The sequence below is a fragment of the Xyrauchen texanus genome, chromosome 24 (assembly GCF_025860055.1).
Source record: "Xyrauchen texanus isolate HMW12.3.18 chromosome 24, RBS_HiC_50CHRs, whole genome shotgun sequence".
Classification (NCBI taxonomy): domain Eukaryota; kingdom Metazoa; phylum Chordata; class Actinopteri; order Cypriniformes; family Catostomidae; genus Xyrauchen; species Xyrauchen texanus.
Genome location: NC_068299.1, coordinates 41,760,927 through 41,779,222, shown reverse-complemented (window position 1 = coordinate 41,779,222; position 18,296 = coordinate 41,760,927). Strand labels below are relative to the sequence as shown.

General features: G+C 38.8%; 1 protein-coding gene across 1 annotated transcript in view; it reads right to left on the bottom strand.

Annotated features, from left to right (window-relative positions):
* The window catches only part of slc30a6 (solute carrier family 30 member 6), a 49,114-nt gene extending 30,885 nt beyond the window's left edge, over positions 1–18,229 (bottom strand). The window contains exons 1-4 of the mRNA XM_052090593.1: positions 18,052–18,229; positions 17,783–17,829; positions 17,054–17,140; positions 16,428–16,512 (exon numbers count right to left, since the gene is read on the bottom strand). Coding sequence (XP_051946553.1) covers positions 16,428–16,512; positions 17,054–17,140; positions 17,783–17,829; positions 18,052–18,223 — 391 coding nt within the window. The 5' untranslated portion in view covers positions 18,224–18,229. The remainder of the gene's footprint in view (positions 1–16,427; positions 16,513–17,053; positions 17,141–17,782; positions 17,830–18,051) is intronic.
* Between the last annotated feature and the right edge of the window lie 67 nt (positions 18,230–18,296).

Below are 18,296 nucleotides of genomic sequence, written 5' to 3'. Positions count from 1 at the left end.
TCTTTAATCTTGCTATAGAGCCTCTTGCTCTCTGGCTTCGTAGCCACAACGGTTTTGACGGAATTTCGCGTAACAGTCTAGTTCATAAACTTTCTCTTTATGCTGACGATCTCTTATTGTACATTTCTAATCCTGCCTCTTCCTTGCCTATTATTTTGGAAATTCTTGATAAATTTGGCCACATATCTGGTTACAAGATAAATTTGCAAAAAAGCAAACTTTTTTTTGTTAATGCTCAGGCCAGGAAGCTCTCATACTCTCTTTTTCCCTTCAAGATTGCACTAGGTGGATTCCAATATCTTGGGATTTTTTTCACTAATTCTTATAATAATTTATTTGTTAAGAATTTTCAACCACTTGTGGATAAAACCAATTTAGACCTGTCTAGATGGACCTTGCTTTCTTTATCTCTTGTCGGTCGCATTAATCTTGTTAAAATGGTTTATTTCGCCCAAATTCCTTTATCTTTTTCAACATATTCCAATTTGCATTATTAAGTCATTTTGTACTAAATTTGATGACACTCTGCGTTACTTTTTATGGGAAAACAAACCGGCGCGTCTCAAAAAATCAGTTCTTCAACTTCCTAAGTCTAAAGGAGGCCTGGCACTTCCTAACTTCCAACATTATTACTGGGCTTGTAATATCAACCAGATTCTCTACTGGAATAGCCCTGTCCACGCTGAAACCTGCCCTTCTTGGGCCAACACAGAGGTTGCATCATCAAAAGGAACGTTATATTCTGTTATTTGCTCTCAGCATCCTTTAGCCATTACCAAAATCTCAACTAATCCAGTTGTCACTAGCTCTATCAAAATCTGGGTCCAATTCAGAAAACATTTCGGTTTGCATAGAGCTTCTATCTATACACCCATTTTAAATAGTTACCTTTTTGCCCCATCTTGCTCTGACCCTGCATTCCACACCTGGGCAGTCAATGGCCTCATTACGCTTAAGGACCTGTATGTAGATGGAGTCTTTACATCTTTCTCACTTTTGTCTACTAAATACAATCTGCCCAGTAGTCATTTGTTTCGTTTTTTTCAGGTTAGACACTTTGTTCAAAAGTTGTTTCCCTACTTCCCCAAACGCCCGCCTGAATGCCTCCTTGATCAATTTCTCACCTTAAATGCAGGCCAGAAACATTTTATTTCAGTTATTTATAACCTAATAAGTACTCTTAACATTGACCCTACTGTTTCCCTTAAAGTGTCTTGGGAGCAGGACTTAGGAGTTGTTATTACTGATGAACAATGGAGTGGCATTTTTAAACTTGTTCACTCCTCATCAATATGTTCCAGACATGGTCTATTGCAATGTAAGGTGATCCACAGAGCTCATCTTACTAATGCCCGATTGGCCAAATTTTTTCCAGAAAAGAGTGACGCCTGTAACCGCTGTAAGCGGCCTCCTGCTGACCACCTTCATATGTTTTGGGGCTGCCCCCAGCTAGCAGACTTTTGGTCCAATTTACATTTACATTTATGCATTTGGCAGATGCTTTTATCCAAAGCGACTTACAGTGCACTTATTACAGGGACAATCCCCCCGGAGCAACCTGGGAGTTAAGTGCCTTGCTCAAGGACCCAACAGTGGCATCTTGGTGGTGCTGGGGCTTGAACCCCCGACCTTCTGGTCAGTAACCCTGAGCCTCAACCACTGAGCCACCACTGTCGGCATTTCCTTGAGACCTGACTTAACTGCTTCATCTCGCCGGGTTATCGCTTTTACTACAGTTTTAGCCAGACGAGCCATTCTTCTTAAATGGAAACATGTTGCCCCTCCAACATACGATAGGTGGATCCAAGACATTTTTTGCTGTTTAAGACTCGAGAAGTTGAGATGTTTACTTTCTGGATCCCTCAAATCTTTTTTCTGTACTTTTTCCGGTCTACTTTCTGTGTGATTTATAAAATGTACAGTTATGTTTTGTATTGTTAATTACCAATAAAAAAAAGATTGGAAATAAAAGAGAGTAGAGTAGTACAGTGGAATGTAGAGCCAGAGGTGGAGTGTGTCAGGGTGGGTACCGGGCCTTGTTGATAAGGCAAGTGGCGGATGGGAAGAAACTGTTCTTGTGGCTTGAGGTTTTTGTCCTGATGGACCTTCTGCCAGAGGGGAGTGATTCAAAGAGATTGTGGCCAGGGTGGGAGAGATCCTGGAGGCGTACAGGTCCTGGAGCGGCGGCAGATTGCAGCCAATCACCTTCTCTGCAGACCGGATGACACACTGCAGTCTGCCCTTGTCCTTGGCAGTAGTAGCAGCATACCAGATAGTGATGGAGGAAGTGAGGATGAACTCGATGATGGCTGTGTAGAAGTGCACCATCATTGACTTTGGCAGGTTGAATTTCTTCAGCTGCAGCAGGAAGTACATCCTCTGTTGTGCTTTCTTGATGAGGGTGCTGATGTTCAGCTCCCACTTGAGGTCCTGGGAGATGATAGTTCCCAGGAAGCGGAAAGACTCCACAGTGTCAATTGTGGAGTCGCGGAGGGTGATGGGGGCAGGTGCAGGTGAGGCTGAGTTCTTCCTGAAGTCCACAACCATCTCCACTGTCTTTAGAGCATTGAGCTCAAGGTTGTTTTGGTTGCACCTGGTCACCAGGTGGTCAACCTCCCACCTGTAGGCGGACTCGTCACCATCAGAGATGAGTCCGATGAGGGAGGTGTCGTCCGCAAACCTCAGAAGGTTGACGGACTGGTGACTGGAGGTGCAACTGTTAGTGTACAGGGAGAAGAGCAGAGGAGAAAGAACGCAGCCCTGGGGGGATCCAGTGCAATAAACAGCATTTAGTCTGAGTATCTGTGGATAATTCTTATATTTGCAAACCTCTTTGCTACAGTATGCACTATCCTGTTCACTGATTGAATGTTTTCACTATGAGTGTGATGAAACGTCATTTTGTGGGCAAGTGAGAACTTGTGTTTCACAGCAGTCTAGAGTTTGTTAAAAAATATTTAAACTAGTTGCATAAAGCACTTTGTAAAGGAATAAAACTCTGAATATACTACTTTTAAAAAGCTACTACCATCTCTATGACTCATGTTTTTATTTGTCTGTACGCATATGTGTTATATTGTGGAGCCTGTTTAACAGGCTGGTTATATTGCGCAAATATTTTGTACAGGGCTGTGGAAAAAGTATTTGTAAAATTTCTCACTCAGTAGCACACTATGCCAAGGTCAAAAGAACTTCCAGAAATGATGAGGAAAAAGGTGATTGAAAAAGGTGATTTGACAAAGCTTTGTCAAAGGCTCTAGGACTCCAAAGAACAACAGTGAGATCCATTATTTCCAAATGGAAAAACTTGGCACAGCATTGAACCTTCCCAGAAGTGGCCGCCCTTCCAAAATTCCGACAAAGAGTACAGCGACGACTCTTTCAGGAAGTCACAAAAAATAAAAAAACAAGGACAACATCCAAGCAACTGCAGGCCTCAATTGAATCAATAAAGGTCACGCTTCATGATTCCACTATCAGAAAAATACTGGCCAAAAATGCCATCCATGGAAGAATGAGGCGAAAACCACTGCTAACCCAGAAGAACAATAAGGCTTGTCTGAATTTTGCCAAAACACACCTTGATGATCCTCAAACCTTTTGGGAGAATGTTCTGTGGACTGATGAGTTAGAAAGTGGAACTGTTTAGAACACAGGAGTCCCGTTACATCTGGCATAAATCAAACACAGAATTCCACAAAAAGAGCATCATACCTACGGTCAAGCATGGTGATGTTAGTGTGATCGTGTGGGGATACTTTGCTCTTTCAAGGCAACTTGCAATAATTGAGGGAAACATGAATTCTGCTCTCTTCCAGAAAATCCTAAAGGAGAACTTCAGGACATCAGTCCGTAAGTTGAAGCTCAAGCGCAACTGGATTATGCAATAAGACAATGATCCAGTAAGTCCTCCTCTGAATGACTCAAAAGAAGCTAAATTAAAGTTTTGGAGTGGCATAGTCATAGTCCTGCCATGAACCCGTTTGAGATGCTATGGCAGGACCTTAAACGGGCAGTTCATGCTCGAAAACCATCCAATGTGGCTGATCTAAAGCAGTTCTGCAAAGAAGAGTGGGACAAAATTCCCGCACAGTGTTGTGAAAGACGGATCTCCCGTTATCGGAAGTGTTTGGTTGCAGTTGTTACTGCTAAAGTTGGCACAAACAGCAATTAAAGGAGACCTATTATGCCCCTTTTTACAAGATATGGCATCCCCAGAATGTGTCTGAAGTTTCAGCTCAAAATACCCCACGGATCATTTATTATACCATGTTGTAAATGCCACTTTTTGGGTGGAATCAAAAACACGCTGTTTTCGTGTGTCTCTCTTTAAATGCAAATGACCTGCTGCTCCCTGCTCCCTTTCCGGATGAGGGATGTGCATTTACAGCTCATGCTTCGGACACTACAGCAACAACAAATAAGAACCAATATGACTGACAGTGTAAATGACGGAGTTCAGCCATATCTGTATGAATATATATATCTGGTCTCCATGAATACAATCAGACACATTGTTAACTTTAGCTGCATTAGCTGTGGAATCAGCTAACAAGCACATTTGGAAAGGCGATTTGCAAACATTCCCAAAATAAAAAAGTGCAATACTTACATCTTCAGGATATAAAGCTGGAACACATTTTTGCTTTATATTGACACTCATTCACAAAGCAGTCCGGTGTAAAATGATTTGCACAAACATACACACATTTTTGTATGTTCACATTTCCTTCAAAAACTAAATTTGTCCACTGCGTCTTCAGTGGATCTGATTCCGGGACTACATGAAGACTCTTATGTTCACTTTTACAGCCAACAACAGAACACTTCTGACGCTTATGAAGCTGAGACATCATTATTCTCACTGTATCTGTTCCAGTGCGGGAAACAACGGCGGACTGTGTGTAGATCACTCAGGGGAGGATCTATGATAATCGGGTGGAGTCGGTCACCAGTTGTGATGTCACATTAAGGCAGAAATGAAAACCATCTAGTTACGGAAAGGCTGCCGGTCCAAGTCTAAATAACCCACTTCCACGTCTCCATGACAATGTGCTGCCGACATAGGAGTCTTGATATATATCCGTTCTCTTCATGCATATACCTAAAAAATCTGTAAGAACAGCGCTTATGAGTTTACATGTCCACATAAGCTGAGTTGTCTGGGAGAAACCTGGGTGTGTTAAACCGATTCTCGTAATCCCTTAAACGGTGTAAAAATCACTGTTCTCCTTTACATGGCGATTCAGAATGTCTGCAAAAACCCTGGAATAAACCATTTTCTTAAGTGCATGTAACAGGTTTACCATGTGACCCCGTCAGTTTAGCAGAACCTCTACCGGCTGAAATTCCTCATGTTGTGCACTGTACAGGCGCTCTTTCTCTTCAAAATAAAGTTATATAATACAAAATATAAATGCTTAAAGTTGAAATAATGTTTTTCATATACTTTTCTCTATAAAAAAAGATCACAAACAAATAAGCTTTCAAATATAGTGGGCTACATTCAGGCTGATCAGGTGCAGAACATGCAATAGAACAGAACAAAACCTGTCCAGATTTATGTGAAAGAGAATATTTATATTCAATCATTTATTATAAATCACATTTTCTACAAATCACAACAAAATTCTACATTCTATTAATATTATATCATGAAATTGTATATATTATGATGATATGAGCTATCACAGTTTGAAATAATCTGTACAATTTACAAGTAAAAACATCGAGTTCACGTGTATAAGAAACTTAAATACTGATCGTATCGCTTTAGATGACTGGTGTCGTATGGATGATGTTTATACTGACTGCGATTTTGGGGGCTTCAAAAGAGAAATCTCAATTCTCTTGCATTTTAAGGACCTGCTGAGTTTTTCTTCAAATGTGTTCTGGTGAAGAAAGAAAGTCATACACACCTGGGATATCATGATGGTGAGTAAATGATGAGAAAAGCTAAATTCAGGCACTTTAAGCACTTCAAGGACCTTGTATGAACCCTATAAAAAGTGTATGGAAAAAAAATGCTGTAGAGGTAAAATCAAGCGATTGAGAGATTATAATGTTTGATGGGTCATTTCATTTATGATCATATGGACAGAAAACAATGCTGCAAATTTCCCAAATGTAGAGTTATGCCATGATATGGTTAATAATTTTTTGGGTTTGTGATATATTGAATTTCAATATGTCGTCTAGGGTTGTGCCGATGGACGATATCATCGTCCATCGTGATGGCTGACCAACATCACAATGTAGAGCCACCATCGTGATACCACGCCTCCTTTTGCGAGTCTTGCTAGTGTGACTCACTAATCCTAGTCTCTTCTATAGTTAACCTAAAAACAAAAATATTTTATGTTGTAGGCTACAAGAAAATAGCCTTTATTAATGAATTATTAGTAGTTGTAGTGTCTCAGAAAATCTTGCTCATTGTCACATAGCTCTTGTATACACTGAAGCGGCAGTTTAAGATAAACCCAGACCAGCGAACGTCAAATAACTTTTGTCTGGTTAATACTTTTAAAGAAAAATTTCCTTGGCCATAAATCCATAATGTCAAATCAAATGAAAGAAACAAGGTGAATATGAATAACACACATTTATTAAAACATAGAAGAACAACAACAAATAAAGAACAGGAAAACGGAACAACACTCAGACCGAAACTCGGCATTAACATTTCACTTATAATTAGCAGCACAATTAACTTCAGCACAGGCTATACAATAACATATTTCAATTATGTTATTGAAATATTGTAAAGTGGTCATATGAACGTTTAAAAAAATAATATGCAAAATCGAATAGCTCCGAAAAATGCGTAAAGAAGTCTAATATCTTTCACCATAGACCATGTTTAAATTTCGATGTTTCTGGCCAGAAATACCAACATATTCACTTTATCTGGTTTTAATAAGCTGCGGATTGGAGTAACTACACAACCCGCTGTGCTGAAGACCCGCTCTGATGGAGTACTGGTAGCACATATGCACAGATATTTCCGTGCTAATCTTGCCATGAACGGAAACCTTTTGTCGTTCGTTTTCCACCAAGTCAGCGGGTCCTCTTCCCCATCAATGGCCATTTCCTGCAGGTACATGGTCATTTCTGCCTCGACCTTTTGCTCATCAGTGAGTAAAATAACGAAATTATAGTTTTTAAGTGGAAAATAGTATTTATGTAAAGAGATATATTAAAATAAAAAGTGCACAACTCCTCTTAAGTGAAAGCTAAAAAAAAAATGCTTCACGTGTCGTGCAACCTACTGATAAAGCGCCGACGAGTCATTACTTGGGTTAGTAAAATAACGAAATTATAATTTTTCATATAATTTTTGAAAATTATATGAAATTATATAATCCCCCGCCCCACCCCACCGACGATATCATCGTCCAGCGCGATGTTTTACTGTCAACATCGTCAACTGCCAATTTAGGGGACATCGCCCAACCCTAATGTCGTCCCATCCCTAAAGAAAACTGTATTTACTAACAGGTGCGAGTGTGTTCATACAACAGCTTACAGTAACGGCTTGAATGTTGTCCCAATAACCGAAGTTGAGCCCTTTTTCAATTCTCGTCATAGTCCTGAATAATGCTTATAGCCACAGTGACACTGACCAAGCAGAATATTAAAGACGGTGTCTTCCATAACACCAGAACTTTTAGTAACAATTGATATGACATTATTTACTGCAAAAACAGGTCCAAGTCAAAAGTTTGTTCTGAGTGTCGAGCGCAGCATTTCTTAGTTAAAAGAGCACTCATTTAATACATCTAATATTCTGGCTATGGTTTTCTGTCATTATTCATTTGACAGTATGAAAACAACAATAATCAACTTTAGACTTAGTATCAGTGGCGTAAAGTATTTGAGTAAATGTACTTCGTTACCATACTTAAGTATATTTTTGGCAACTTTGTACTTTGAGAATCAATGTTATTAGCAACTTGTTCTCTCTACTTAACTACATTTTGGAATAAATATATGCACACTATACTTCTATATTTAAATTGACCTTTCCTTGTTACATTTTGCATGACACCCTAACTTTTTCTGCAGCGGCTTGCTTCTGCTATCGCCATCTACAGGGTACTGAAGGTAATAGATCTTGTGACATTTACCCTCATGAGCCCAGACTTGTCAACCAGGCTACTCCACGCCTGGGTGAGTGCATTAGCAGCTAGCTGCTGAATCGCAGGTGTTTCATATATCAGATAAGGACATGGCTGTAGCCAGTGATGAGGCCAAAGACGGCACGTCCAGTGCCAGCATTGACGACCATTAATGGCCTTATTTAAAAGGAAAGTTTTCATTTGTTGGTGTACAGAATAACTCTTACAGGATGCAGTGTCTACATTGATTGCCACGAACCACCGAAACAAGTGCCTTTAACAATACAAGGTCAAATTTGAAGAAACACATTGATGTAAAAGCTCATTTAATGTTACTTTAATGTAAAGTTAGCTAGATAGCAATCTATATTGGCCATATTTGACCTTACAATGGTATTGTCTGCATTATGTTAGCTTATTGTTTGTCACCAATAAATGTGTGACTATGCTTATGTGGGTCATTGTAATTATAATGCGTTGTCACCATGACTTTATTTCTTCATATAGGATAATAATATTTGATGCTAGTGGTAATGACCTAGAGTTGTGGGACAGAGGGAGCAGCTTGACCAGCACCTTTTTTGGAGCCAACGTTCTCTTGGCACACATTTAGACACAAACGAATGCACATAGGCTACACCCCGGTGCCCCGACATTCTCATTAGGTCCATTATTACCTGCTCTAAGTTTTCAAAGGCAAAGATCATTATCACCATCAACACTATAACAAAGTTACACCAGCTACTTATTTGGCAACAACCACTGCAACGTAACATTTTAGATTTAAAATTCTAATGCAAATTGAATGAATGTAGCCTACTCCACTGAAACTTTTAGGCATTCTTTCACAGTCAGATAGCTGAATTGGGCAATCTAATCCATTTGAATGGTGAACATTGGAGAGATCTGCTAACAGATTATAAATGGTGCATCATGACCATTTAGCTGTGAGTTTGTGATGACGTATTTATCACTGAATTTCATTGAATTTAGATACATTTTAAGCTGAAACATAACATTGTTGCTCTACGTTTCATTTTAATACATATAAAACATCCTAATCACTTGAAAAAATACTCAGAGCTGACCTCCATCGCACAGAAGAGGAAGACTGTGAACAAAATAAACAACTCAAAATTTGAGAGACAAAGACCATTTCTCAAGCAACCATTGATAAAGTTGTACGGCGATTCATTCTCCAACATTTTAGCGTGGTTGAAAAAGAGGAATTTAAGGACCTGATTCATGAATTGCATGCCTAACTCTACGGTGCGATCAAGACCCACCATCTGCACCAAGATAGAGGAAGCTGCAGGAGAAATGAAGGTAAGAGTAACAGATGCCATGAGATGGGTGGATTACATTTGTACGACCACTGATAGCTGGAGTTCAAGAAGACTGTAGTATTATACATGCAGAAGAATTAAACAACATAATTTGAATCTAGGAAAAATGCAGCCTTTGCAATCCTGGAATTATTCACCGTCATAAATTAAATGGCCAGGCCTCAACATTGCTCAGAAAGGCCCCTCAGCATGACCTTCTGAACTTCCACACAGAGTTAAAGCAGACTTCTCTTTGAAAGGTTTCCAAAAGACCATCAGATTTGCACGACTCTAATACAAAGACATTCCATCTTAATCCAGGAACATTCTACACAGACACAGTACTTTACTGATTTAACTTTCTAAAATGTACAGAATGAATTTCAATCCACGATTTATACAATACCTAGTCATACTAGGTAATTCTGAAAATTGCTTTGAACTGTGGTAACTTGTATAACTGACAAATTAATGATTATAGCCTGATGTACCCCTTTAAAATGTGTGTAATGTTTTATCCATGTTGTATAACCAAGGAATTATCCAGTATGATTTGTTACCAAGGATTTTCATGTTTTGTTACCTACACATACAATATTAAGGAAAGAATGTCAAATTTGGTATGCAAATGCTCGCTTAGTTACATGGAGGAAGCTGATGAAAACGAATATCGTCTCTTGTACCATTCTCAAGATATAAAAGTTATGACTAAATATGCACTATTTTTGAGCGATTTGTAAGACTCTGAAACAAAGGACCATAAAATCAACTGTCGGAAAGGACAGCCCAGTCGACCATGTGACTCTGAAAAGTCACTTCTGATTGGCGCAGGACACATTTGGGGATTTGGCCCATTTCAGTTCAAAGGTTTCCAAACAGGAAGAACACGTCCTCTGAAGAACAAGTCAGTTCATCTACTCTTGTCGTCTTCCTTCTCTGCTTGTCTCTCCTGCTCCGCTGACTGCTCAGACTTCGCTCTGACCCTTCCCTCGTGGTCTTCTCTGGATCTCGTAGGAACCAGATCCACGCCATGTGAGGTCCAAGGAAGTTCGGGACTCAAAGTCTCGAGGAAGCCTCTCACTCTCTATGGTCCATGAGAAGGCCTCGCTTCAAAGCCAACCTCATAATTCATACAGACAATAACTCCGATCTTACAGATGTCCAAAACATCGACGGAACGAACTTTCGACCAAGAGCCAAGAACCAAGCAACACAAAGAACATTCAAACACCACTACACGCAAGTACATCTCCAATATTGTGCTCAAAGTGCTGCTGTATTTGTTAAATACTTTGGGTAATCCTATAGCAAATCGATGTAGACTCAAATAAGGTTAAGGCATTGTCAACAGACTCCATAAAGTTAATTTTCACTATATTGATAATTGATTTCACATTCTGTAACTCTTCTCACCAACCTGTCTCATTTATATATGTGTTAGATTAGATTTATGATTAGAAAAGCAATAAAGTTTGTCTGTATTCAAAGATGAATGACCGTGGTATATTCTGATAAATAATCTCATCCCCGTTTCTAAAAGATTTAGCTTTAAAGCTGTACCTAAATACATGTGATATCATTTTCAATAAGCCAAAGAATAATATCCCTCCAATAAGTGAATTAATCATAATTGCTGCATAATTCCTTACAGAAGAAATTGTGAGTGGATACAACGAGACGTTGTAATAACGATTTTAATGGTGGAGAATTTATTCAGACAAATAATGTAGTTATTTGTCATATATCTAATTTATAATGGTTGTCGAGCGAGACAAATTCCATTATACATTTCATTACCTAATAATGTACAATAAGGACAGTTTAATTTAGTTCATAGCTCCCATATTTCAAGACCCTAAATTTCCTTCTAAATTTAGCATACCAAATACCCTTACATATAATGGTGTGAGAATGAGGGCACTCTAATGGTTCCCTTCTAAATGTAGCATACCAAATATCCTACAAGACCCAGATAATCTACACCGATGCTCTGCAGAACTTGCTTGTCGACAATTAAAGGGGTCACACATGTTTGATGTTCTCGCAACTGCGACACACAACATACACTGAATTCGAGATCCATAAAAAAAGTTGTCTGTATAACAACAGATCACATTTTTTGAAGGCCTTCCGTGTCTGTGGAGATGAGAACAATAACACCAGTGTTGCAGAAGTTGAAACAGCAACCCCATCAGAGGAATAGGACGACTATAACACTCAAGATGAGGAGGAGAAATGTGAGGAGCTTGAAAATGTTGAGGTAACTGATATCCTGGCCAAGGATAATCTTGAATTTCAGTTGCTTAAGCATCAACGTTGTGCTTGCCATCTTCTGAACCTGGTTTCCACTATACATTGTTCTCTAAATGTTGGGCCTTGTGGAACAAGAGTGGCCAGTCCACCATAGCAGCAGAGAGAGTGGAAGAGGAATGCAGAATGCAGTATGCAGTTAAAGCGCCACACGATGGAACTTCAATCATTCAGAGGAGAAGATCCTGAAGATCATAAAGGAAAAGGGAGATGGTGCTATCAGGAATCTCTGCGTGCAATTCAAAGTCCCCATGTGAATAATATTTTATTATTATTCTAAATGCAATGACGCCATGCATTTTCTTTAAAGCTGCTCTCAAAGAAATTTTTTATGCCTTTTACCACCAGCAAAGGTGACAACAATTGGTATGGCTTCATAAGATGTAGTAGCATGGTCTTCCCAAGATGACCATGTCAGAAAAAATTATAATGAATAATAATTTTTGCTTTCAAAAATGGAGAATACAAATGAATGCAAATACAAATGAATGCAAAGTGATCAACTATCCTATGATGAAACATTTCTATCCTGATGGGAGTGGAGTCACTGAGGATAAAAAGTAACCAATACTGCAAAATATAGATGCTACTGTTTTAATCAAAGGTTTGCTCTTTCATAGGTTCAATCCTGCAGAAAAGGCCTTTATTGGGGAATTTGTCACCAAAGCAATCAACATCTTTCAGGGAGAAACCAATGTGCACATAGGCTGGCATGTACCAACACTCAACATCATTGTTACGTACTTGTACGTATTCAAAGTGTTGCAATATGGAAATGTGGGGTTGTTGTTGTTGTTGTGGTGCGTGTGTTTCAGGTGTTCGTTGGTTCAATCTACCATCTGTCAATCTTCATGAAGGACGATGACGTTTCGGTTCAACTTATCCAATCACATCTCACCACTTCATTCAAATACCCGTGATCACTTCCATGTCGACAGCTTTTTCTCACTTTGGCATACTTGTTTGACTCGCTGTCACTGACAGTCTGTGTGTCTATTGTTTGTTCAATCTATTCTCAAATGGTGTTTAGTGTTCTGTCATTTTACTGTTCGTCCCGCTCAGTTAACACGGAGCGTGTGAGGCTGGGAAGGAGGGAGCAGGTTAGTAGGTCACGCGATATACACTTTGCACTATTTAGGATGTTTTGAATGTTAGAAACACTAGGTTAGGAGAGTGCCCATCTTGTAAGTTTTGTTATAATAGTTAGCGTAGTTTTGGTTAGAGCGTCTTGACGCCGAAGACTTTTCTTTTCTACATTTTATGTTTGGTAGTTAGTTTAGTTGAATTAACCTTTAGCTAGTTTGTTCTGTTTTATTGATTTGTTTGATTTGGCATCTCTCGTGCTCGCCTTCCCACCTTGGGTTTTTGTTTGTGTTTAGTATGTTTATTTTGTTTATTGATCTCATTTATTGTTTGTATATATTGTAAATATTTTCTTCACTCCTCTATCATGGCATTGTGGATTAATAAATCCTTTCGAGATGAGTTTTGAGATCGGTTTCTTTTTCTTGCTCTGTCTTGCCCATTGAGATACACACACACAATTTTTAAAAGTGTTATTCCCTTATTCCCTAGACAACATAAAAAGGGACGTAACAATCATGGTTTCCAAACCATCAATGATTTAAGACATCCATGAAATTCTGCAAGCCCCTGGTTGATGCAATCCTGGTGGGTGTCAACAAGCGCTTCGGTGAGATGCTCAAAGATCCTGAGCTGATTGCGGCTGCAATCCTGCTTCCAAAGTTTGAAACTTATTAGACAACAGATGACAGCACCCTCAAACTCGGTTTGCTGACATATTTGCATATCAAACTAAATGAGGAGTGGTCACACACTAATTAGCACAGATTTAAGATTCAAATAAAATCAATCATACACTCCTTTAGACGGAATACCAATTAGTGTTCTAGCATGTGTGAATTTTCATTATTTAACCAATTCTTGAAGATGTCACACTTCATAACTGCATGAACCACTTTGGGGAAATTTACCAATATTCTATGCCACATTTAAAAGTAATGGGTGTAACCTTTGGAACTAAAATCCGAAGTTCTAAAATCAGAAACAGTAAATATAAGCTCGATATTTTTAACAAAAAAAAGTTGCTGTTGAATTAACTTTAAATTGTTGCAGAAATATATAATATCTTGACTTCATAGATGGAAATATGGAGGAGTCCTCACAGCTTCCAAGTGATACCACCTCAACCATGCCATGGTCCAAATTACTGAGATCACATTTTTCCCCCATTCTGATTGTTGATGTGAACATTAACTGAAGCTCCTGACCCGTATATGGCTGATTTTATACACTACACTGCTGCCACCCGATTGGCTGATTATATAATCGCATGGATGATTGTTGGTGCCAGATGGGCTGGTTCAAACTGACAAAGTCTACGGTAACTCAGATAACCGCTTTGTATAATTGTGGTGAGAAGAATATAATCTCTGAATGCTGTTCTGAGATGCGGGTTGGCTCTGTTTTAGCGGCACGACGGGACCTACACAATATTACTCAGATTCTTTTAAAGTTGTGGCTGACTGGTAAGTGTAAATATTTATATATACCAATATCCAAACAATATACAGTAAGTCAGTGGGGTCCAACACTTTCAAGCTCCAGAAAGCTCATAAAGGAAATCCACACGACTCCTGTAGTTTAATCCGTGTCTTCTGAAGGCTTTGCATAAGAAAAAGAGTCAAATGTAACTCCTTATTTACTATAATCTGGACATCTGTGCTCTTCTTGGTGTGATTTCATAATCGGCTTTATTGCCAAGTATGCTTACACATACAAGGAATTTGTCTTGGTGACAGGAGCTTCCAGTGCACAACAATACAAAAACAGCAGCAAGACATAGATAATAATAATGAAAAATAAAAATGTATTATACACACGCGTTCATACACACATACACAGTGCAAATCTAATACAAATCTGTTGTCTGTTATGTACAGTGCAAAATACATATCTTCAATTTCATGCTTTATTACACATCCTCGCGTTTGACTCTTGCACAGAGAGCTGTACATGCAGATGTCAAGATTTAGAGTGAAAAATGAGTTTCTTTTCATGAGCATTGCCCAGATAGACCTGTCATGATTATTAATTCATTGTCTGATCGCGGTTATTTAATCTAATTGCGGTTATTTGAGATGACATGAGTTTTGTGGACTTCAAATTCCAATAACATTTTAATGCCCAAATAAGGGAATTTGAGCTGAACTGTGGATCTCAACCCAGAGCAGCTCCTGTTCGGAACAGTGTGTGAAATGCTTCTCAAATGCTCTGATGCGTGCACCGACAGCACAAGATCGCACCAAATTCCCCCAAAAATATAAATGAGCAAAGTTGATAGTGAATGCAAAGCGCTCTGGTTTCAAAGAGGGTTCATTTGCACATTGTTAATGACAACGAGGAGGTGACACATGCTTACTCTATTTCTGTGGAGTGATAATATGATGAAATGAAATCTCAAATGTTTTGCTTCATGAGAAATAAGGGCTTGTTGGTTTTATCAAAGAGCATTACAATAACATGTGAAAGTGAAGAAATTAGTGCAGAAATATTTTTACTGTTACTTAATTTAAAATAATATTCTATTATATAATGGATTTGGATATTTATATATATATATTTTGGGGGAATTTGGTGCGATCTTGTGCTGTCGGTGCACGCATCAGAGCATTTGAGAAGCATTTCACACACTGTTCCGAACAGGAGCTGCTCTGGGTTGAGATCCACAGTTCAGCTCAAATTCCCTTATTTGGGCATTAAAATGTTATTGGAATTTGAAGTCCACAAAACTCATGTCATCTCAAATAACCGCAATTAGATTAAATAACCGCGATCAGACAATGAATTAATAATCATGACAGGTCTATCTGGGCAATGCTCATGAAAAGAAACTCATTTTTCACTCTAAATCTTGACATCTGCATGTACAGCTCTCTGTGCAAGAGTCAAACGCGAGGATGTGTAATAAAGCATGAAATTGAAGATATGTATTTTGCACTGTACATAACAGACAACAGATTTGTATTAGATTTGCACTGTGTATGTGTGTATGAACGCGTGTGTATAATACATTTTTATTTTTCATTATTATTATCTATGTCTTGCTGCTGTTTTTGTATTGTTGTGCACTGGAAGCTCCTGTCACCAAGACAAATTCCTTGTATGTGTAAGCATACTTGGCAATAAAGCTGATTATGAAATCACACCAAGAAGAGCACAGATGTCCAGATTATAGTAAATAAGGAGTTACATTTGACTCTTTTTCTTATGCAAAGCCTTCAGAAGACACGGATTAAACTACAGGAGTCGTGTGGATTTCCTTTATGAGCTTTCTGGAGCTTGAAAGTGTTGGACCCCACTGACTTACTGTATATTGTTTGGATATTTTCACCTAATATCTCCTTCAAAATATCTTAATTTGTCTTCTGCAGAAGAAACTCATACACATCTGGAATGTCATGAGGGTGAGCAAATGATGAGAGTGATACATTTTGAGTGAACTTTCCCTTTATAGAGGAGCAAGGCAGGGATATTCTTATTTAACATTTTGCAGGTCCCAAATAATGCAAGCCCGAACACAATCGGAGTCTGCGCAGCGGCACACTTGTGATCCAGACGGAGCGGTTGTACGAATGAACTAATAAATACTTACCCATACTGTTGGTGGAGCTGCACCACATCAGCAGACATCCGGTGCACATCACATTCAACACACCAAACAGAAGAATACGCCACGACTGAAACAAACACACAAGCGTCATTAACAACAGCACCACGTACTGTAATCAGACTGCAGCTCATTATCACTGACCACAGCAACACAGAGTCATGGTGTGTGTACACTGAGCCACACTGTCTACAGTATCCTGAGGGAGAACAGAGTAAACACTGACACCTGCTGTCAAACTGCAGCATTACACACACACACTGACACACACCTTACACGCACGTTCAGTGTGGATTGGGACAAAACTGCCAAGGTAAAGATATTAAAACATGCTGCAATCTGATCTCACAGACGTGTGTGTGTGTAACGATGCCAGTGTTGTTAGCTTGACTTACACATTAAAACACCTAACACAACACTTTAAGAGTGTTATCACCAGGTTACACCAATTAACAATTGAACTCTGTCCGTCTCAGCGTGGAAACCAGTCTGGAGTTTAGAAATTCAGCTAATGGTTTTTATTATAACTATATTTAAGAATTGCTTTTAAATATATTTTACTGACATCAACAACTCACAACAGATGCGGTGCGTGATCGAGATGAACTTACCCGTCTGTCAGATGTGACCAGACTAAACTCCTGAGCAAACTTCCCCAGGACGGAGCGGTGAGTTTTACGGAAGGGATGAATCGTGCCCTGCAGGACAGGAAGTACATCAGCACTGATCTCAGCAGAGTCGAAATGAGATTATTGCACATTAAAGCATCTTCACCACCAGGATCTGATTGGATCATGACAGTTGAGCAGATGATATTATGGACACAGGGCTTATTTTGATCTTGTAACATCTTTAAGATCTATTTGGGCAGTACAGCGCAGCAACACCAGATCTTCATAAGATCTCAATCACAAATGAAGAAGAAACAGGAATTCTGTTCACAAGGAGAACTGTGAATATGTGGACCATCTTTGTTTAAATCTCTTACAGGGTCATTGATAAAAATGAGAAATCTTTGAAAAATCTAGTTTAAAACAGGAATGTAATCTTTGTGTCCAACATGTATAGCATTTTCAAACAAAAAATGATTTAATGATATTAAAAAAGTAATGTGATGTAAACATCAATACAACTTAATCATTAAAATTGAATGTATATAAATAAGTTTGACAAATATCATGAATTGTTGAGTGAAAAATATCAGAACGTTTGCTCAAGGTTTCACACATGTGTTTTCATAAAAATTAGCAAATATCAGACATGTTCATTCCCACAGCTGATGCTGTACTGACGACAGGCTCATGTTTCCTCTCAAGTCTGAAGACCTGTACTGTTCTTACCAGCACATATGTGTCCGTTTCATGTTTCTTTCTGTGACCCGGAACATCTGAATGTGAAAATAAAACACAGATATTTCCATTTTACTGACAGTCTGCTGTTGGTGGAATACAGCACTATAAACTTGTGCTTTAATTACTGTTACAGCATAGACACATAATAAAACTGGCATTTTTTTCAACCGTAAGATGACATTTGATTAACTTTTCATTGGTTTTTGGTAAGTTTCTGTAATTGTTATTAATATAAAGCAGATTGATGGAGTATTCACCCTTTATGTCCTTTATGTGAATGACATCGAGCACCACCATGTCGGGCTTATCTGAGGGCGCGTTTATCTTGCGCTCGGTGACTCCACACGGCACCACATCAGGTTTATTGCTCATGTTTCTGCTGTAATAATCACACACATCGCTGTGACTGTGATATGAGTCCAGCGCCATCTTCACTCAGAGCTTCACTTCCGCTGAGCTGTCTGTAGAGCTGTAAATCATACGTTACGACTGACCACATGAC